Here is a 20,798-nt window from a genome sequence, read left to right on the forward strand (position 1 = left end):
TGGGTTATAGAGGTGCATCTGGTATTGTACCCGGAGAGGTTACTCGGTAACGAAATAAGTAGAGGACTACGCCATAGAACACCAACGATTCCATTTATCAAGCAACTGGCTTTTCTGATATCACCACCTGTTTTCATTTCCCACCAACCAGCGTTGTAGATATTTGCTCATCTCTGCCCTGGTTAGAGGTTTATCTGTAGGTGCTGGCGGTCAGGGGTTAGATAACACGAGTCCCCCAACCACTTAACGCCTAACATCTGTTCCCGAACACCTATTATTGGGTGACAAAGGAGAAGTCACAAAAGTCTATATTTGGATGCTGGCATCGCGTGATAATGCGTGACACAGGTCTGGTTTCTGGGTCTATACTCCACATCATATGCAGAGTCCCTTATTGCAAAAAAAAAAAAAAAAAAAAAAGAATATGAGTGGGACTGGAACAAGGGTTGGCAGAAACGTCATTATCCCATCACCAACAAGGCTCATTCTCAACATTTGTTTACTTTGGAACTGCTCTTGCTGCTCTGTACCCCTTTGTGAAAAAAAAGCCAATGGAAGTACCCGTCAATGTACTTGGGGGCTCTAGTCCAGACTTGGTTCAGTCAGGCATGCGTCTCCTGACCCTGACTAAATGCGCCGTCAAATCCCTCCCCAAGCCCGGGGAAACATGGTGCTTTTACTCCGGACTTGCCCAGAAACAAACGTGTGGGTGGGCCTTGCTCTGAAAAAGCTCTTTTGACAACATTCTTCTCCTCGGTATGTTTCGTGTGGCCAATCATAAGTTCTTTTCCAAATGCCGATCAAAGACCTCGCGTATACTGATGCTTGTCTTGCTGTGGCGAATTGCTAGCATGATTTCCTTGTCTGCCGGAAATGGCCCCCCGGAGAAAAAAAAAGAGGGGGAACACTGAGCCGCCAACACGGTTCCACGGCAGACGAGAGGGGTAACACAGGGCGTGACGGGGCGACGATCCCTTAATACTGCCCTTATATGTAGCTGTGGTTAGTTACCTTATCTTCATGGGTGTCTGGGCTGCTGTATGCAGTAGGGATTTGCGAGCGGAGGAAACGGGGAAGCAGCACATACAGTAGCTTGGGTAACAATATAACCATACTGGGTTACCTTTCAGCTTGGTCAATACGAGCTTCCCGAGTCTCTTGTTTTGCTGCCAGAGGGCATACCGACCCTCTCCATTGCGTCGGCACATATTCCTCGACACTGCTTCACTTCACCCCTTCAATCGTGTCCCTCAAACCCACCCACTCCCTCCGCTGACTGACAGACATCATGGCGATCCTCAGCCCAGTCGGCCTGGTGCTGATACCACTGGCATACATCGTCTACAAGATCCTGCAGCAAATAGCCAAGTACCGCCTCAACCACCCCCTGAACCCGTTCCCGGGCCCCTGGCTGGCCAGCGTCACCAGGCTGTGGATAACCTACCACAACGTCAAGGCGGACGAGTGCCAGACCTTTCGGGAGCTGCACAGGCGGCACGGCCCCGTAGTGCGCATCACGCCCACCATGCTGCACGTGTCCGATGCCGTCAAGCTGCCCGAGATATACAGCCGTAACGCCGACAAGAGCCAGCACTACATTACCGGCAGCTTCGGCACCACCGAGTCGCTCTTCAACATGCAGGACCACAAGGTGCACGCCCACTTTCGCAAGATTGCTGCGTCCCCGTACTCCTTCAGCAACGTCAAGCGGATGGAGCCGCTGCTCGACTCCAACATCGACCGCTGGATCCACCGCCTCGACGAGCAGTTCGCGTCGACGAGGCAAAGATTCGACTTTGCCCCCTGGGCCGTCTACATGGCCTACGACATCATCTCCGAGGTCGGCTTTGGCCAGCCCTTTGGCTTCATAGAGCAGGGCAGAGACGTCGAGGGCCTGATCAAGGGCTTCCACGACGGCCTGGTCCCGTTCGGCATCATGGCGCGCCTGTGGCCCTTCACCAACTGGGTCAAGACCACCTTCCTGGGCCGGTACCTGGTGGCGTCTCCGGAGCAGGACTCGGGCATCGGGACGCTGATGCGGTTACGCGACCGGCTCATCACGCAGCGCATAGCCGACAACGAAAAGTCCGGCGGCAACAGCCACGCCCGCGTCGACCTGCTGCAGACCTTCCTCGAGGCCCGGGACGACGAGGGCAGGCCGCTGGACGTCGCCCACGTCAAGGCCGAGATCCTGCTGGTGCTGCTGGCGGGCGCCGACACGACGGGGACCACGTTCCAGGCCATCGTCATGCACGTCGCCAGCCGCCCGGACGTCTACGAGCGCATGATGGCCGAGGTGGACGCCGCCGCTGCGGCCGGGAAGCTGTCGAGCCCGACGCCGCGCCACGAAGAGGTCCAGGCCCACTGCCCTTATTACGTCGCCTGCGTGCGCGAGACCATGCGCCTCAACCCGGCCGCCCCCAACATCTTCCCGCGCCTGGCCCCGGCCGGTGGCATAGATCTGTACGGCGTCCGCGTGCCCGGAGGGACCGAGCTGACGTGCAACCCGTGGATCGTGCATCGGGACCCGGCCGTCGTCGGTGACGACCCGGATCATTTCCGGCCGGAGCGCTGGCTGGAGGACGGAGACAGGGCAAAGGCGATGCTCAGGTACAGCATGTCGTTTGGGTACGGCGCCCGCGAGTGTCTGGGCAAACACATCGCCATGGAGCTGTTCAAGGCTCCGATCCGGTTCTTCCAGACCTTCAAACCCGACATCCTCGACAAGACCAATCCGGGGCGCTACGTTGTCAAGGGCGGCGTGAGCTACTTTGAGGATATGTGGATCAAGATTGAGAGGAGGGTACGGGTCGAGTGAGGGTTGGGAACGTTAGGTTTGACATTTGTGTATATTATACCTTATAATAAACTTGGGAATATTGCGGCAGGGTAATTGGGTCAACGTCATGGAATCCATACTTAGTCATAATCATTGCCTTTCTGCCACCGCTATCACTTGTGAAATCTGCTTCCCACTATCCCTGTTCTTCTTCTTGCCCAAGCCGGGTCATACAGAAGACACATCATCCATAATTGCAGTTTGATGAGAAGCCCGCCAGGCCCCCCTGTGCTTGCGCCGCAGTCAGTCGCGTATTACGTCGCTGGCCCTCAAACATCTTTCAGGAAGGCGGAAGGGCCTTCCTCAACGGTTCAAGCCCAAAAATTTCTTCCGAAGTCACCGGCCCGTTCCTCCTCCTACTGGATAAACCCTCTTCGCCATCTTCCGGTGGCGTGGTCACCTCACCGAATAGAAACGCGTTCCTTTCTCTGCTTGCCGGCATCCGTTTTCTATTTGACGGTGGTGCCGAAGACGAAAATGGCCCGGTGGACGAAGACCTAGGCGTCTTGTATTTCGGCGACGTTGCCAACGCCGCTGCGCTCGCTGCCGCTGCTGCTGAGGGCGATACATCAGGCTCCAACATCCATGAGAAGGACGACTGTGCAATGGTAGAACGGGTCGGGATCGGCGGCGGTCGTCGCTCTTTCAGTGCTGAGGGCGGCGGCTTTGCTTGTGCTTCCGCTGTCTTGGATTTTGGTTCCGTCGGTGTGATGGCAGACGCAGGAGGAGCATCGTCAGTATCCATCTTATCAGCACTCTCATCCTCTTCGGCGATGGCGTTTGGGTTCGGCGAGGGGACTACTTCTTTGGTATCACCACGACCCCTAGCCGACCTAGTAGGTGACGACCGCAGGTCATCTCGTACAGCATCAAGCACAGCATTGGTGCTCGGAGACAGAGATGGCTCGTTATCAGGAGTTACATCCAGTGGGGGCGATAGCGTTTGGTCCTTGTGTCCTTGGCTTGCTCCTGCATGATTGGACGAGGGCTGTTCCTCTTCTGGAAGTATGAGGCTCGAGTCCTCCAAATAGACTTGCACGAACTGCACACGCGCAGCAGCCATCTCAATTGCGTCCTTCTGGGCGGTCCTGCTGGACTCACCACTGTCGGATGATGTTTCTTGCGCGGTTGCAGCGGCCAGGTTCCGCAACCCGGCGACCGCCTCGTCGAGCATAGCGGCGAGTTGGCGATTGCGCCTAGCAAGCGCTGCAGCCGATGGAAGCTCGTTGCCGAAACCATTGTTGGAAATCCCAAACGCATTAGAGCTGGCAGCGGCTGCGCTCCTCACAGCAGCGGCCTTCCGGGCCTCCTGAATGCTCTGCTGGACATTACGGCGGATGTCACGCACTGCCTGGTTAAGACCGAGTCGCTCCCCATGCTCAATAAAGTTCTTTGCCGCACCCTGGAATAAAGCCTCAACGTTTGCTTGCTGTTGGATGAAACGTGCTGCCGAAGATGGCGAGGACCGAGCCCCGGAATTTCGAGAGGCACGAAGACTGTTGAAGCCAAAGTTTGGAGTGGATGAACGTGAACCGCCAGGACTCGCGAACGTCGACGGGGACTGTTGCCTCTCTGTTTGTTGGGCCGGTGCTCGTCCGGTGTACTTGAGGATCAGAGCTGCACCACCTGCCGGGTTGAGGTGATCCCTAAGATAGACGGCATCATCGACAAAGGTATGTGGCCCGTGTGGCGGCTGTGGTGCGGGATATTTGAGTAGTGTCTGTAGAGCCGTGGAATAGTCCGCATCCAATACTGTGGTGGGTGGCTGCTGTTAGCCGAGTAGCCTGCGCAGCAGAACAGGGGCATGTGACATGTGTCACACGACTTACAGCTCCACCTTATTCTGACCAACATGGCCACGCAAATGAGATCTATAAGCTCTAGATTTGGATCAAATGCAAACATGGTATCCCAGAGAACAAGCTGCTGCTCAAAGGGAAATTCACGCCCAAAGAGAAGGCGTATCCAACGTCTATGCAAAAAAAAAAGAAAAAAAAAAGCTTTAGCGTCAGCCAACTTGAAATCCACAGCCAAGATTTTATGGATATGATGTCAAGTACGCACATTAGGAAGATCTGTGGTAATATGTCGACACTGCTAAGGTGGGTTGACAGCTCCGGATCAACCTTCATCAAGGTGACCTCATGGACCTGTCTACTCCTCTCCACAATAGCACTTTGCTCAGTAGAGGTCGTGGTGGTGGCCACAGCAGGCGTTGAACCCAAGCTGCTCCCTGACTGAGAGTCAGACTTGACCTCGTAGAAAACTTTGGCATTTTGCATGACAGCTGAGAAGAGCGCAAACGAGTCGTGTTCCACAAAGTAGGAATCAAGCATCTCGACCATTGTTGGGTCGGCCAGGGCCTCTGTTGCGGCGGTGCGATCGACTGCATCCTGATGTACGGCGTAGACCATCGGTGCCAACAACTCATGCATACCCTGCCGGTAGCCACCACACTCAGGGTGAGTTTTGCACCAAAGGAATAGAATATCGAGTATCAAGGTCTGCGTAGCTTCTTGGTGGTAGAAAACAGGCTCGTCGGGTAGTCGGCGGACGTCCTGAAGAATTTCGGCACGGATTGTCTGCAGATACCTGTCAATCCTATTGCTGCTGGAAATCATAGCAGCCACGGCTGGTCTTTCTTGGGCTTCTCTTTACAACAAAATTAAAAGATGACAAACCTCGTCCTGTCTGAAGGTATCCCAAGGTGACTAAAATCCACATTGAGCGTGTGTATGTTAGATATCGACTTTCGGACCAGCCATCTCTAGTTGATCCTGATAGACACAACGACTCACGGATGGATCATCGGCCAAGGGATCGACTGTGAGCTCAGCAAGCTTCTCGGGATGTTTAATGTACAGCAAATGGTGCTCTCTTAGGCTGCTATACTGGTTCCTGGCTTCGAGCAACAAATGCGACCAGCTGCTGGAAGGTGCATTCTGAAATAAGAGAAATGCTTTCCAGCAAACTGAGCGACAGCCAGCTTCACAAGGACTGTCGGGAGCGTTGAATTTGACCGCTCTTTGGAGTTCGTCGAAGCTCTTGCTCTGCTTGACTGTTTCCTGCCATCGCGTCCTGAAGTGGCTTTATCAGCTTCCATGATTCTTTGTTCGCTATTCGACAGAGTTCACACTCACTTGTTTTCCTCCAAGGACCTCATTATTTCTGACAAAGCTTTGAATCCCCAAGATTCGACCCACCAGGGGTTTTGAGTTTATCTAGAATTTGTGGGGGAATAGTCTGAAATTGCGCCGATATGAACGTTTGGGGTTTTAAAGCCGGTACTCTTCGGTAACGGTCAGGTAGCCCAGGTGATAAGGTAAGGTGGGATAGGCAAGGCAGGTACTGTAGGTATGCAGACTACTGTAGAAAAAAAAACAGACGCTAAGAAAGAGCAGTTTCTTTAGTCTTTTGTCTTTGTAGATTCATGTCGCTTCACCGACTTGGCTAACTTCAGTCAGGGGACCGGTTCGATGTCAGCCACTCGTGAAGATAAAAACCGGCCGCTCTCTCAGGCACGAATGGATTTTGCCTCGGTCGGGGTCGCCGCGACGAGAGTTTGTGAGGTTTGGATTTTTTCCCCCTTCTTCTTCTCTGTTGCAAGTCATTCACGGATGCCCAAGTCCAAAGGTGCAAAATAAATAAGCAGCTTCAGACGAACCTTGGATGAACATGAACATGTGGCTAAGGGTAGCAGATAATTACCATAAAACACCAGATAAGTCAAGCCCAAGTCAAAAAGATGGATTGAAAGTCAATCAATGCTTTGCTTGGCAGCAAACCTGATGCGGGACACTGTTGGCGAGCTACAGAACTACGACGGCCGATCCCGCGTGGCCTGCCATGACGTTTTCACGCAAGGGCCAAAGGGCCTTTTTAGGCGGTGCGAAGCATTCAGTCCAAACCCCCCAAGCCCCGTAAAGACTGGATCCACAGTACCTAAGTACATAGGTACATACCTAGGTAGTAGTTTGAACCCTTGCTGCTTGACTGATCCCTACCTAAAAAAAGATTGGAGCAGTTGGGCCTTTGAACCCCACTTTCACACCTGCAGGTAACATCCAATGACACACATCAGCATGATGGCTTCGCCGCAATCGTTTACTTGCGGTAGGTAGGAAGAAAGCGTCAGCCTAGGACAACTTGTTCACAGCCGCAGCTTACTTTGGGTCTTAGTCTATTCTAGAGTATGGTACCATAAGTTTTCTGGTTTTGAGGCATCTTTTTTTTTCTCTTCACCTCGGTTCCTATTTATGAAGTATAAGCCCGACCCGTTCCACCAGGCCAAACGGTAAAACAGTCGTTACCAGCTACTCCTTGCCTTAACCATCATCTCAAGTTACGTCAAATCAAACCAGTCTCGAGTCATCGTCCTGCATTTTCACCGTCTGATCTCCACCCTCCATCGAGCCAACCGCTCCGAGCTTGTGAACATTAACGACTTTGCGCAACCTTAATTACCAATTAATCAGATTCCAGAATACGAATGGGAGATTAACTATGTCGGCCGACCTCTTTGCTGAGTTTGGCGCTCCTTCACAAAGCAACCATCCCTCAAAATCAACGCACCCGGCCCAGTCCGCGCCCGCTAACGATCCCTTCTCCTTTTTCGACTCTTCGTTCTCTTCCACCCTTCCGACTACGAGCAGCAATCCAGCACAGCCGCCGCAGTCCCAATGGCAAACTTCATCACAATGGCCAAACTCCCAAACCACCACCAGGGGAGGTGGGAGCATGTGGGATGATCTGAGTGGTCTCGGCACAAAAAAGCCGTCAGCAGCACCGGCGGCGGCTGAAGAGGACGATGGCTGGGGCGACTTTGAGGTTGCCAGCCCGGGAATCGTCGAAACCCCGCCCAAGCCCAAGCCTGTACAAAACGGCTTCTACGCCCCTTCGAACGCATCGAACCAGCCCACGGCGTCCGGCTCCTCACCTCGTCCACCAACGAGGATAGTACGCGCATCCACAATAGACATGATGACGAATAGATTGGTAGACACGGAAGCAGGAAGTGCGATCTCGGGGGTGGATAAAATGCAGACACATATAGAGCAGCCGCCTTCAAAAAGGGCAGAGCCAAAACCTAAGAATCCTGACCCTAATGTCCTCTTTGATGCCGACGACTTTGACGGCGAGGCCCCTCCCGACGAGGATGATGAGTTTGGGGACTTTGAAACCGTCGCTGCTCCCACTCCTGCTGCTCCGACGCCCATGATAGACCTCATATCGGAATCCAGTGCTCCTGGTGAGACGACAGGTTTCTCGGGTAGGGTATCATCTACTACCAGGAATGCGCCGCCAAGCCAGCTGCTGTCATCGCCGGGCTTTTCGGAAAACTGCGCGTTTCCGCAACCCCAAAGGTCGCCATCGTTCCAGGAGCGGAATCCCTTCCAGGGCCTGAAGGTGACGACGCCTAAGCAGGATGAGTTTGGTTTCTCCAATGGAACCAAGCAGCAGCAGCCACCGGCTAAAAAACCAGAAGATTCTCCAACCCCGGTCACAGCCTGGCCTGCCCCAGGGGGAGAGGAACAGGCGGCAAAGGAGTCAACCGACATATGGGGTGCATTTGACGACTTCACACCTGAGAAGAAGCCCCAGCCAGAGACGACCAACCCCGGTTGGGATTGGGATGTGGCGGATGGAGTGGTCCCGCAGTCTTCAGGCTCTGCCGTGACCCCCTTTCCCGGTGTTAGCCAGAAACAACAACCTAAGCCAGCCCCGACCAAGAAGATAAAAAATGTTCCAGCTAAGCAGCAAGAGCAGAAGGACTCAAGCTGGGACTGGGACGCCGAGACGCCAGAACAAGATAAACCCACGGCCCAAACCAACACCCAGCCTCAGCCCAAAGTCGTAGACGACAAGGCACCGCCGCCTACCAACATCCCACCCCCTTCGATCCTCCTCTCCCTTTTCCCCGCCATGCTCGCCCTCCCCAACGAAGCCCTCTACAAGCCGACGGCGACCCAAACCCCCGCCGTCAAGGCCCGCGTGCTCTCGGACCCGGCGACGGCCACATTCTTACGCGCCTACCTCGTGCTCGCCACCGTGGCCGCCCGCATCCTCGCCGGTCGCAAGCACCGCTGGCACCGCGACAAGTTCCTGGCCCAGAGCATGTCCATCTCGGCTGCGGGCGGCAAGGGCGGCGGCATGAAGCTCGCCGGCGTCGACAAGACTCAGGCCGCCCGCGAGGACAGAGAAGCCGCCGACGTGGTCGCCGTCTGGCGCGCTCACGTCGGCCGCCTCCGTGCCGCCGTCGCCGCAGCCGCCAAGGGGGACGATGACAACAGTAACCAGCAGCACTTTAGGGTCCCCGAGATCTCAGAGAAGCCCGTCGTCTCGACGGCCAAAAACGTCCCCACCGCGACCAAGGCCTGCATCGTTTGCGGCCTCAAGCGGGACGAGCGCATCAAGGGTGTCGACTTTGAGGTCGAGGACAGCTTTGGCGAGTGGTGGGTCGACTATTGGGGTCACAGGGCGTGTAGGAATTTTTGGATAGAGCATGAAGCTGAGCTGCGGCAGAGATGAGGAACTGACGAAAGTGGCCCTTGTTTGACTTTTGGTTTTAATTTTTATTATTCATTTTACCTATTGCATATCGCATCTTCGTACTGGCTCATAATATACTATACGTAAGAGTTCCCGAAGCGTTTTTTGTTGGCATCCCAGGGCGCTTTGGAAAAGCGGCCAGCATAGATTAGTTACGGTGTGGCAAAAGAATGCATTTGGTTTCATCAATAGAATTCCAAAGCATCGTGGTAGACACAAGAAAGAATGTTAGGTATTAATGGGTTCGAGGCTTCTCAAAGCAGTTGGTATATTGATGCCCAAACTCCGCGAGCTGCTTGCTTGCTTTCCCTTCCATGCGATATCAAAAAAGACGACTCCAAAAGAACCATGCTCCCCCACCGTCCGTGTGAACAAAACAGAGCTAACAAAAAACAAAAAAAACAAAAAAAACAAAAAATGAAAAAAGTCGGGTCCTATTATACAAATAAAAAACAAACAAATGAACAAAATTAGCAGTGTGTTTTCTTCAACGCCTTGCATCGCCCGTCTTCCTGCTTAGCAACCAAAAAGCTGCTGCCGTGTTGATACAATCCATCCGTCAAGATATCAGGATGGAAAATAGCAGAGCCCAAAAATCAAAAACAAATGTTGTTCGTAACACTGTAAGAAAGGTCTTAAAATCGTAAAATCTCGTCAAGACTCGAACTTAGTCTTGTCTCTTTTTTTCTCACATCCGTGTATCCTCCTTTACGTCAGTGTGTGATGTCCCTTAGCCTTGTGGAACCATGTCGCTACCTGTATGTCCCAACTTGGCTGGCAGCAGCAGACCCCACAAAGTTGGGGATTCCGCTTTCTCGCCGTTTGCTCAGGCTAGTTGCCCTACTATGCCCAAACGTAAACTGTCGCTGGCCCTGATCTTCTGCAAGCCTGTCTGTCGCAATGCTGCTGACATCCCTCTCGGGCGTAGACCGATCAAAATATCTGCGACCAGGGGACTGAGCTGCCGATGGGGCCATCAGACGCGAGTTAAGCGATGAGAAAACCAATCGCCTCCTTGATTGAGAGACACTCAAAAGGCCTGATGCCTCAGAGCTTGCCGCCGCGGATTGTTGCTGCTGCTGACTCCCCACGTAGTCTCTTCTGAAAGCACCTAATTCCGTCGCGGCACGCGATGGAGCTCTCACGCGCGGTGAATCGTCTTCGTCTTCGGCATAGGCGGGTCTCTGGCTTCGAAGCAACAACGAAGTCTTTCGGCCCTCGTCAGGCTCTTCTGTCCCGGCTCTACGTGTCCTCATCAACAGCGACGGTTTACGACCACCGCTGGTATCTTCAGGCTCCTCGGTGCCTGCTCGACGTGTTCGGGATATAAGGAGTGATGATCTCCTGCCTGTGCCTGGCGTCGACGGCTCGGCATTTGGCGTAGCCGGGGACATTGCAAGGCGAGGACTTGAAGCTACACCCAAGCCTAGGAACGTTGCCCTTCGCTCATCTGGTCTAGCTAATGTGCGTGGGCTGATTGTCGTGTTGATTCGGGACAGCCCAACTTCGGAAGTAGCAACTGTTCGTCGCTGACTTGCACCATTAAGGACCGAGAAAACCCTAGTTGGACTCGTCGTAACTGCCTCCTTATCACGAGGCGTTTCGGGGCCTGCCGAGTTTTTCCGCTGTGCTGCCTCGTCCGCCAGCGACAAGCACATCTCGGTGAGACTCCTGCATATGCTGTCCGCTTTGCGTCGCAGCTGCCTATCTGTCACGTTTGAACCGCCCCCAATAGTGCTTGCCCCGCTCGAGATGGGGCCCGGCTGGCCGACCGAGCCCAGCATTTGGGCAAGCGACAGAACTTCCGAGGCCGCAGACTCGAGAGCACCAAATGCATCGTTGTTCATATGGGGTCGAGCTTTAGAGACAGCGGAAAGAAGAATGGGCTGCGCCTCGCGCTGGGAGGAGGTAGTACTACTAGCATCTGCAGCCAAATGTACACCGGGTCGTTTAGGTGACACCGACATTGTCGTGGCATTAGTAGTCGCAGTCCTGGGTCTATCATCCGATACCCTCGACATTGCGTGTCCTGAAGTCGCAGGTGTCTTCCCAGTAAGTTCCAGCCTGTGAATCCGGGACCTGATATCATCCAGTTCGTCCCAGACAGTCGACGGGGCCGCCGTAGACGCTGACGACTCGGTTCCTTCCGCTGCTTGGCCGTTGATTACCTCGGGTGCATGAGGCTCGGATTGCTTGGGCACCAGAGGCGATGAGTTGAAAGTACGGGTATGTCCATATGCAGAACTCTTCAGCGATGCAGTTCTGCTTGGTAGCATTGAGTTTTCCGTGATTGATGTTCTCCGCCTCGAGTGGGAAAAGAAACCATCTGGCGTATCATGGGTTGGCGGGGATCGTGGCGTCACTGGAGACGATTTTAAGGCAGGTGGAGCCACTAGCACTCTCGACCTGGCCCTATCGTCGATCTGAACGGACCTTTCTCTGCCGCCAACGGCACGCTGTGCCCAGTCCCTCGTCGTTTGTTGCCCGGGCTGCTCGCTCGAAGCCCGTTGAAAATGACTCGTCTCGCGCTGGTCAGAAAGGCGTCGAGTTATCTGAGGTGGAGATGTCGGCGTGTGTGTCGGTGGTATTACAGTCGATAGCGGTCTGCGATGGAACGAACGTGCAACTCTTGACTAGTGAACGGTTAGCCATAAATTAAGCAGTGCAAACAGAAGCAACAACGGGCCTCGACTAGCGGAAGCCGGATATAAATCCGAGACACAGACTGAGTTGCGATGACACAAAAACATGCCGACCATGACATGTTCCAGATTTTTGTGCTGCCGCAATAGAGGATGACAGGCCGTCATTGGCACAACCCGTACTGCGTGTCCCCAGCTCCGCACTGGATGATTTGAAACGAGACTAAAAAAAGCAATTCGAGATTGAACTTACTACGGCGCTTGGTTCGTGGAGCTGCCCGTCTCCATCTTCGGGAGCGGGAGGCGCATCTTCGCTTGCTATCTTCATGAAAAGATCGGCGGTGTTGTCCGCATCAGGCGTCGCAACGGCAGAATCAGGTGGCGTCATTTGAGCATCGGCGGGGTCCCTACCCTCCAACGCCCAGAGGGTTCGATCACGGTGGTTCGGGTCTCTTGAATCGTCTCCGAAAGTGCCCTCATCGAGCGTAGAACGCATCGTCTTGGATGTCGTGTCCAGGGCCCAGCTTTTCCGCGACCCCGAGGAACGAAAGGATCGGATCGGCGGGACGCGGATTACAGGGGCGTCGCTTCTCAGAGGCCTGAACGATACGGGAGGCCGTGATTTGAACTTCCGCTTATCATCTGCCTCGTCTTCAATTTGTGATGTCTTTCCCGCCAAGAGTACGCGCGATCGGGATGCCGAGTCCTTTGGGTTAGTGCTGGTCGTGGCAGCCTCCACGGCCGGCTCGCCTTCCGTCGCTTGTCGATTCCTTGCACGCGACGACGCCGCTATTATTTCGGAGCTTGGATCAGAATACCGATGCCGCGGGTGTCGTGTGTTCGCGGCAGAGACGGTAGATCGTGGGGTATTATTTGCACTGGTGTATTGGATCCGGTCGGGTTTCAAGTGAACGGAAGACGAATCTGCTGGCAATGAAGCGTGTCGCCTGACTGTAAAAGAGGCCCTGATGGTTTTTGAAGTTCCTGTGGAAGCCGTTGTACTGTTAAAAGTCGCAAGTCGTTCCCTGAGTGGACTTGTGGCGGTATTTTTCGGAATTTTGGTGTTGTTGTTGGTGTTGATTGAGGAAGTGGGGATATCAAGAGATACTGAATAGTTGTCGAGGCCAGGCGCGGTCAAAGTGGGTTGGGTCGAAACCGGCTTTTCGCTGCGTTCCGCAGCAGTTTCTGTCGCGGGAGTTGCTTCTGTGCTGGAGTTGGTGGAGTTTGCTTCTGTTGCGTGCTCACCACCAGTAACAGTAGCAAGAGGAGCACTACCAGGATGGGCTGGGCTAGGATTCCTCTGCAGGATGTTCTGATGCTGCTGCTGCTGGTGCTGCTGCTTGGATTGTGGGTGCTGGTGCTCAGACGCGGGCTCGTGCTCGCTTATTGTGGAGCCAAGCGGACTCGAACTGGAAAGGTGAGTGCTGTGGGCGGGTGATACGGGGGAAAGGGGGATTTGCTGTTTTTGAGCAGGTGACTGCTTCAAATCCGCAAATCGAAATGCGGGTAATTTGGAGGAATTGTGATTTTGACGATGCGTGTGCAAATTCTGGTGGCTGGGTGTTGACTCGGGAGTGGGAGTAGCCAATTGCTGCGAATTATTATTATTAGCGCGGTGCGGGTTCGACTTCGCGTCGGGTGTCAAATCATTCGATTTGTCGCCGAGTCCCGATTTCCTTGGGTGGTCGTTTTGGGGGTTGTCTCTCCCGTTGCTGCCGCCGGTTGTGCTACCACCTGCACGGTTGGAACATACAGCTTGCCCATTGACCAGATGCTTGTTGATGTTGTCGCCGATGAAGCCCCCCAAGCTGCCCAGGATCGCACTCGAAGCCATATTCCGTCACTGTCTCCCTTTGGACAGACCGTTGAAAGCCTAGGTCGTTTTTTTTTTCTTGTCTCTCTTTTCTTTCCTTCTTTTATTTTTGCTCTCTTCCCCTTTGCCGCGTCCCGCTGCGGGCGGCCCGAGCTCGAAACCTGGTGTCTCAGATGTTTCGTTCACGGTAAACGTGATAAGCTCTTTCTCAGTATCGCATGGGAAACATTTCATAGAAACCCGATAGGAGCCAGGTCTGTCAGAGAGAGACCGACTCCCGTCTTTCGTATGGGCCTTTTGAATCAAAAGTCATGAGGTTATCAGCAGTCCAGCTGGTTAGTCGGTGAGGCGTACAGCAAACGGCAGCTGAGTGTCTAAATCCAGCGAGCGAGTAGGAGCAAAAGCAAATAAAAAAAACCTGGATGTAGGCGATGAGCCAGTACAGAGTAGGAGCTCCGGGGAAGAAATGTCGGGCCCAAGCAGGATGTAAAAGACAAAAGAAGAGAGGAGACAGAAAAACACACACCAGACCGTCCAAAGTCCCGTCCATCTATCTAGCAAATCTCAATCTCAACCTAAAAAGTCATCGGACCTTCAGCTTCAGGTGGAAGTCGTGGCACCGCAGGTTTCCACTAAAAACTCGCTCCTGCCTCCTTTCCCTGGGCGTTGCAATCGTAGCGGACAACGGGGCTAGTGTCGACCGGATAGGCAGGATAGGCAATCTCGAAAGGCACGACGAGCAGGGGCGCCAACGCCCAAGCCTATGAGGACCAGGATTGGTGTGCAGCGGAGATGGGACCTTTCAAAACGATGCCCTAGCTAATAACCGCCTAATGTACCTTGCCCTAACCTGATATGATGGCTAAAGAATACATAACATGGAGCACAGCATCCATTCATTCATCAATCACACTTGCGGGGCCCTTGCTTCTTTCCACGTCGTTCCGTAGTCGAGATGTGGCCTACTACCCGTTGCCGCAGCCAGCTCGGATTCATTCGTTGATGGCCCCTAACGTCACTTATCCATTTTTGCGCCATCTCCTCCAACATGTTGCAGCGGTGCTTGTTTAGTCGATTCCTAGCGCAACACCAGTGCGGTTGCATGAATGATACGCTTGATCTTCTTCAACGAGCCAGTTACCGGCTTTGACCCCTGCCGAAGTGCTATATGTGATCTCGCCCAGAACACGCACGATCTCGCAACTAAAATTTGTCTAGATTAGAGTGCGGGATTGTGCAGAATCAGACTGAGCTGACGTCCGGTGGCAGCGGCAAGCGGATGGCAAGACTCGTCGATACCAAGATCTTGACCAAACGGCGAACAAGCTGTTGGTTTCCTTTTTTTCTCTTCTTCTTCTTCTTCTTCTTCTTCCTTTCCTACCTACCTAGTGATACTCTGAACAAGCTCGTTTTACGTTCATTTGCTTTCTCCATGTAGTCATGTAGCTGCAAAAAAAAACAAGGGTTTTGTGACCAAGTTTCTTCAACCTGTACCTAGTCCAGTCGCTCCAGAGCTGACAGGGCTTCGCCACTAGCTTCAGGAGAGGAGACGGCGAACGGACTCGGAGACATAATCGGACAGCCAATTCGACACGCACCCTAATTATTACCAGTCTCACTTGTCAAAGCTGTGAGGCCGGGCGTTGACCATTCAGCTTGAGGCATTGTCGATTGGACAATGTGGTTCCGAAAGAAGCGTGTATCACGATCCTATGTTATACCTACTGTAGTAAGTACCTGGCGCTGGCGTCGACTTGACACCGCTAGTGGATTACAGAGCGAAGTATTTGATATATATTTCGGCTCTCATGTCCTGACTCGAATACCCCAACTCACTTATGGGGCTCCAATTTCAACATCCAGCTGTCAGAATTTCAGAAAAACCCAAACCAGACGACACCCTGAGTCCTTTGCAAGGGCCCCAGGACGGATCCCTACAGAGCATATCTCGGCATGCCGCATTCAAGGGTCTTTTTCTGTTCGGAGACAGGCGCACGGTCGGATTGAGGAATGCTGTTCGCCGGGCAACTCGGCAGCAACAGCCTGAATGCCACATCACCCAAATTATTTCATACAGGAGCATAGTGATTCGGACAGGGTCTGATTCGGGTCCTAATGCGGTTCTGGTTCAACCATCCCTACCACCGATCGGTTTGGAAGCCGATTGAGTTTGAGGTTCGGTTTCTCATGGATTTGCAGGTAGGTAGGTTTACATGGGGTGGTTATCTTATTCTCTTGCTGATGTACGAAGTATTTTTTCCTTACCTGATTAGCATGTCTCATGTGATTGATACACTTGTGCTCAGCTGCAGAGCCTCCCTTGGGATGGAGGGGAGGGAAAGACGTTTAAAATTAGGGGGATTGCTCAAATATGACCTATCTCTTTTTTTCCCCTGAAAGTCGCGTCGACGCCATCTTGGCCAACCTCCCGATTTACCCCGCTCCGAAGATAAACACACAGCTGTGCCCTGTTGCATCAACACAGAACAGATGCAACTCTAGCCACCAACCGTTGATGAATATCTCTGGGATGGTCGATGCATTATCCCATCTCACCCAATTGGGGGGGGGGGGGGGGGCAAAGGGACCAGGCCGGTCCATAACTAACCCAACTGAACAGATATTTACCAAACTTCTACGTAGTACAGAAGCTTGCTACGGTACTAATCTGCGAGTAAGTCATTCAAGTCGCACGTGGTCGCAGCATGTTGATGGGTTGGTCCAACATGGTCATTGGAGATTTCGATTGCAGCTAGAAAAGACAGCTCGTTCTCTCCCTAAAATTCATGGAGCATTACTAATATATAATTAATCTAATTCTAATCCTCTCGGTGATGCAGTCTAGACTAGAACAGAGCAAGAACTGAGACATGGGCAAGGGCGACGAGCCAACGTCAGAATCCTGAAACCCAAGTAGCGTGAGCTAGTGGGTGATGGGCCGACCAACAATCAACCTAAAAATTCATTCTAGACGCCACGAACCCAGACAACAGCATCTCGACACGATTCGATTCCGAAACGGAGGAGCGACGCAGATGACAGGAAACAACCACAGCCTCACGCGGTCTATTTGATGGTTTCGACCTTTGAGTCGGGTGTTGTTTTCTTTTTTTTTCCCGTGGTATCTGGCCAACCAAGAAATGATCATACGGTACATCCTTGTTCTCCGGGCATGTCCGTCCCTATTTTTCGTGAACTCTGTTGGTGGATATTGCTCGTTTGATGAACTACGAAGTACGTTATACACAACTTAAATCTAACAAAGTTCGGACTAGAAAAGCCCAGTCCATTATCCATTCATAGGATTCTGCGATTCTGCGTAGAATCCTATGGGAACTACTCATGATTTACCCGAAGGATTCCTTCATCGTCATGCATCTACCATGCTTACTATATGAATTTCCGATCTGCTATTGCAACTGGGGAAATCACATAGCCCATGGGAAATTAATATTCTCTTGGTAGTTTTTCCATGTAGGTTTGATATCAAGCAATACCCCCTAATGCAAAGCTGTCTTTTCATCTCTTGCTTTGAACGACAAGCCGAACCGTGCCTCGCCTCATCAAAACAACGCGAATGTCTCCTGATGTTGGGCGTCGACTTTACAGAACCTAATATGATAAATTGAGATACACAGCCTAGGTGACCCCTCTCCGATTTAGGGTGTGATCTTCTCGTCCATAACAACGAATTTTTCTTGTTAATCTTGCCAAAAGGAGCAGGAAAAATGGGTTTCACCCTCCTTTACGCTGTAAATCCGGCGCTAATAAAACCTAAAGGCCACAGGCCGGGTTCCCCTGCAACAGCATTATATATCTTTTTCGAAAATCAGCAAAAACCGTTATATAGCGCGTAGATTTCCTATTTGGATTACCACAAAAATACGTAATTTAAGTTACGTATTTTTGTGGTAATCCAAATAGGAAAAAGGGGCCGTATTTGCAGTGGTAAAAGGCTAAAAGTAATTGTTGTTATTATTAATAAAAACGTTGATCAAATAAAACCGGAATCACGTTCGTAATACATTTTTTTGGTGTTGAAAAAAGCCCCTTTTTTTGTATATATTATTGTATAACCATGCCTTTAACCCAATAAATTGTTTAAACCACCTGCGTGGCATTTTGCCATTATATAACCGCAACTCAAAACGACGAACCCGTTAGTACAAATTTATTAAAAATCAACGAAATTATCGTAAATCCAGCGTTTGGGCGGTTTATTATCCATATATACGGACCAGCAAAATCGTCAATTTTTATTAATTAATTGTTAAAAAGGTCGCCCAGGCGATTTTAAAAACTGTTCAAATTTACCCAAAACGAATTTACAAAATTTTATAACTGGTTAACAAATTATAATTACTTGCGTGGTTTTCGATACCAAAACACGAGGCAAAAATTCGTTATTTTCCTATATATAATGGCCACGGGTGCCTCCCAACGCCAAACAGTTTTTTTTTATTATGCGCGCAATCGGCCGTGCATCGCGCGTTCCACCACGTATTAACTGGTATGCAATAATATTACGCAATTATGGTGAGAATGCCGCTTTCGAATTGGCTCGATCCGGATATCGAATTCGACCCTAATTTGAACGCGTTGAACGGGGCAATAGGTGCAATCGACGGAACGCATATCTCGGTTTGGATTAGGTTAGGATCGGCCGTTACCAAAAAATGGTATAACCGTAAAGGAAATTATTAATAATAATGGTGCTAACAGGGGATATAGGGGTAAACCCTAGGTGCGGCGTGGTAAATAACCAGTGCTAAAAGCGCTAAATAATAGGTAGAAATGCACTATAATTTTGGTACTGATAAATAATTGGTTGGGGGAGATTTTGCTTTATTTCCCTTACATACTCTCCGACATCGAAGTGGGGGTCCGCACGCCAGAAAAGGTTCCGGTGCCGCGAATGAATTTCCGAAAAACTAATTTGTATGGGTTTTTGAAAAAACACCCTCATTTGCATACAAACCATCTCTGGGTTTGCATTTAAACGTTGACTTGGTGAAATTTTCAACCCGGTACAGGGTAGCTGACTCGCAGGTGCAGGGTGGGTATTAAACCCGGTACAGGGTAGCTAACCCCACTCGCTGACCTTTAAATTGCATTCCTGCATTAACAAAGTAACGGAATTCCACCATTCCCCACTCCACTTCGGCACTAAATAAAATTGGCTATATACAAATAAAAGTGGGCTTATTACATGCAAAATAATGCATATAATTAACAGGTCCAAAAAGTTTTCCGTCAAATATCCATTTTACGGCCGAAAATGTAATATAACGGTTAAATTCGATTTACGCCTCGTTATTAAAATTAATTTTAACGCGGCCTTATTTATCGTGGGTAACGCCGGAACGGTTAATCCATAATTTCCAAACCAGGTATCGTTTTTTTTCGTTATCGTATTTGGTTTGGATTTTTGTAAAAGTTATATTTGTATATTTTCCCCACGTTTTTAACACTTTTTCAGCAGTTAATTTAAATACCGTCGTTTTGCCTTGTTTGGGTTTGAAAAAACCCTCGTTAAAATATTTTACAAACCACCCAAAAAGCTCGTTGGTTCGATTAATAAACCAGCGGAACGACGGTATCGCGGTTCGTTTATTGGACGGGCTGGTTTGTAAGGACGGCGGTAGCGGGCGTTTTCCCCTGTTGGGCGTCTTTTGCACCTATATGGATAAGCTGGCAAAGGGATTAGATATCGTTAAAACGGTTTAATTTAAAAATTTGAAATTATCGCCAACAAAAAGTTACAAAAGCCGAGATAAAGAGATTGCGCTATGATATAAAACGTGCATGACCGAGGGATATGTGAAAAAAGGGGTTTTTACGGCCAAAACCCATAACCCCTGGTTATCCCGGGTAGCCCGGTCGAAAAAGCTATTTCCAAGCCCTTTTCCCACTTTTTTTACATGGGTAAAATACCGCCTAATTGGGAAGAGAGAACTTTATTAACGAGAAGATCACGCCCTTAACCGTCGGATCATCGAGTCTTCATCCTTTTTTCCCCATCGCTTCTGCCCGTCATGTCGTGGTAAACAACCAACCTTGGTCTGGATCCCTGGCTATTTTATCCATCCCAAGTGTGTCGCTAGTCTCGCCTTTGAGGTCCGGAAAGGGCAACACAGGCGTGTCGTGAGTTATCAAAAAAAGAAAAAAAAGAAAAAAAGATTACACTACATATATTGAATCCGGACCTTTTTTTTTTTTTTTACTTTCCGTCCCATTCACGGAAACCTGCAGATTGGCAACAAGTCCAACAATCAGATGAAAACAAAATATCCCGAGAAGAGTTTTAAAATAACCCGTGGGAGAAGGGGTAATGGAATCGTCGCCAAAAGACACCCCTTTTCCATGCAGAGCGAAATGCTGCAATACTGCAGTAAGACGCTATCCTGTTATGGATTAGTCTGACGGGAAACAGGGTTGAAGTGAGATCTTCCCGCACGGTTTCTTGGCCATGATATGCAAACGTGCTTTTGTAGATTGAAGCTAGGCGTCGTGCATACGTACATTCCATGGACTAATTAGATACCTATATAGGCAGTTTACTAGTCTACATATGCAAGCACCTCAAGCCGCAGGGTCTCAACGGTGCAGACTACGCACGCAGTAGGGGGTCAACGATAGCTCAGGCGCGCTTTGCTCGGGCACACACGTGGACAAGCCATCAAGAGATCAGCAGGCCAGTTAGAGACTGGAAACAGCACTTTTGAAGTACAGTAATCAAAGTTTTAAGGAGAAGCAGAAGGATCCCTAAATATGAGAGCCACCTCTACAAATCTGCTGCATTGCCAAGATGCCGCAAGCATGTTTCGGTGCCATCATGGCAAAATGAAGGCTTGGTCATGCTGTTTGTTGATCACAAAGCTGAACAACCTACCACGTATGTAATTAGGTAGGGAGCTGGTGCAAACCGATATCAGAATGCTTGATTTCCGGTAAC

General features: G+C 51.0%; 5 protein-coding genes across 5 annotated transcripts; 2 read left to right on the forward strand and 3 right to left on the reverse strand.

Moving 5' to 3' along the window:
* Positions 1-1,060: 1,060 nt before the first annotated feature.
* On the forward strand, positions 1,061-2,946 carry MGG_05215 (cytochrome P450 71A23). Its single transcript, XM_003712714.1, has one exon. It carries the CDS (start codon positions 1,289-1,291, stop codon positions 2,816-2,818), a length of 1,530 nt encoding a protein of 509 aa, XP_003712762.1. The 5' UTR covers positions 1,061-1,288; the 3' UTR covers positions 2,819-2,946.
* On the reverse strand, positions 2,740-6,659 carry MGG_05216 (uncharacterized protein). Its single transcript, XM_003712715.1, has 6 exons — positions 5,980-6,659; positions 5,638-5,917; positions 5,521-5,550; positions 4,904-5,421; positions 4,669-4,811; positions 2,740-4,591 (listed from the first exon to the last, which is right to left on the reverse strand). The coding sequence occupies exons 1-6, from the start codon at positions 6,000-6,002 to the stop codon at positions 3,120-3,122; spliced, it is 2,466 nt and encodes an 821-aa protein (XP_003712763.1). The 5' UTR covers positions 6,003-6,659; the 3' UTR covers positions 2,740-3,119.
* Positions 6,660-6,973: 314 nt separating this feature from the next.
* On the forward strand, positions 6,974-9,857 carry MGG_05217 (uncharacterized protein). Its single transcript, XM_003712716.1, has one exon. The coding sequence runs from the start codon at positions 7,343-7,345 to the stop codon at positions 9,365-9,367; it is 2,025 nt and encodes a 674-aa protein (XP_003712764.1). The 5' UTR covers positions 6,974-7,342; the 3' UTR covers positions 9,368-9,857.
* MGG_05218 (uncharacterized protein) lies at positions 9,531-14,536 on the reverse strand. The gene is made up of 2 exons (XM_003712717.1): positions 12,284-14,536; positions 9,531-12,021 (listed from the first exon to the last, which is right to left on the reverse strand). The coding sequence occupies exons 1-2, from the start codon at positions 13,862-13,864 to the stop codon at positions 10,141-10,143; spliced, it is 3,462 nt and encodes a 1,153-aa protein (XP_003712765.1). The 5' UTR covers positions 13,865-14,536; the 3' UTR covers positions 9,531-10,140.
* A 4,047-nt stretch (positions 14,537-18,583) lies between these two features.
* Positions 18,584-19,046, reverse strand: MGG_16885 (uncharacterized protein; the record flags this gene model as incomplete). Its single annotated transcript, XM_003712718.1, has 3 exons — positions 18,584-18,642; positions 18,706-18,774; positions 18,932-19,046. Coding segments are annotated over 3 exons (243 nt in total), but the record flags the coding sequence as incomplete, so codon positions are not given.
* Positions 19,047-20,798: the final 1,752 nt, after the last annotated feature.

This window comes from Pyricularia oryzae, chromosome 3 (genome assembly GCF_000002495.2).
Source record: "Pyricularia oryzae 70-15 chromosome 3, whole genome shotgun sequence".
NCBI classification, from domain to species: Eukaryota; Fungi; Ascomycota; class Sordariomycetes; order Magnaporthales; family Pyriculariaceae; genus Pyricularia; species Pyricularia oryzae.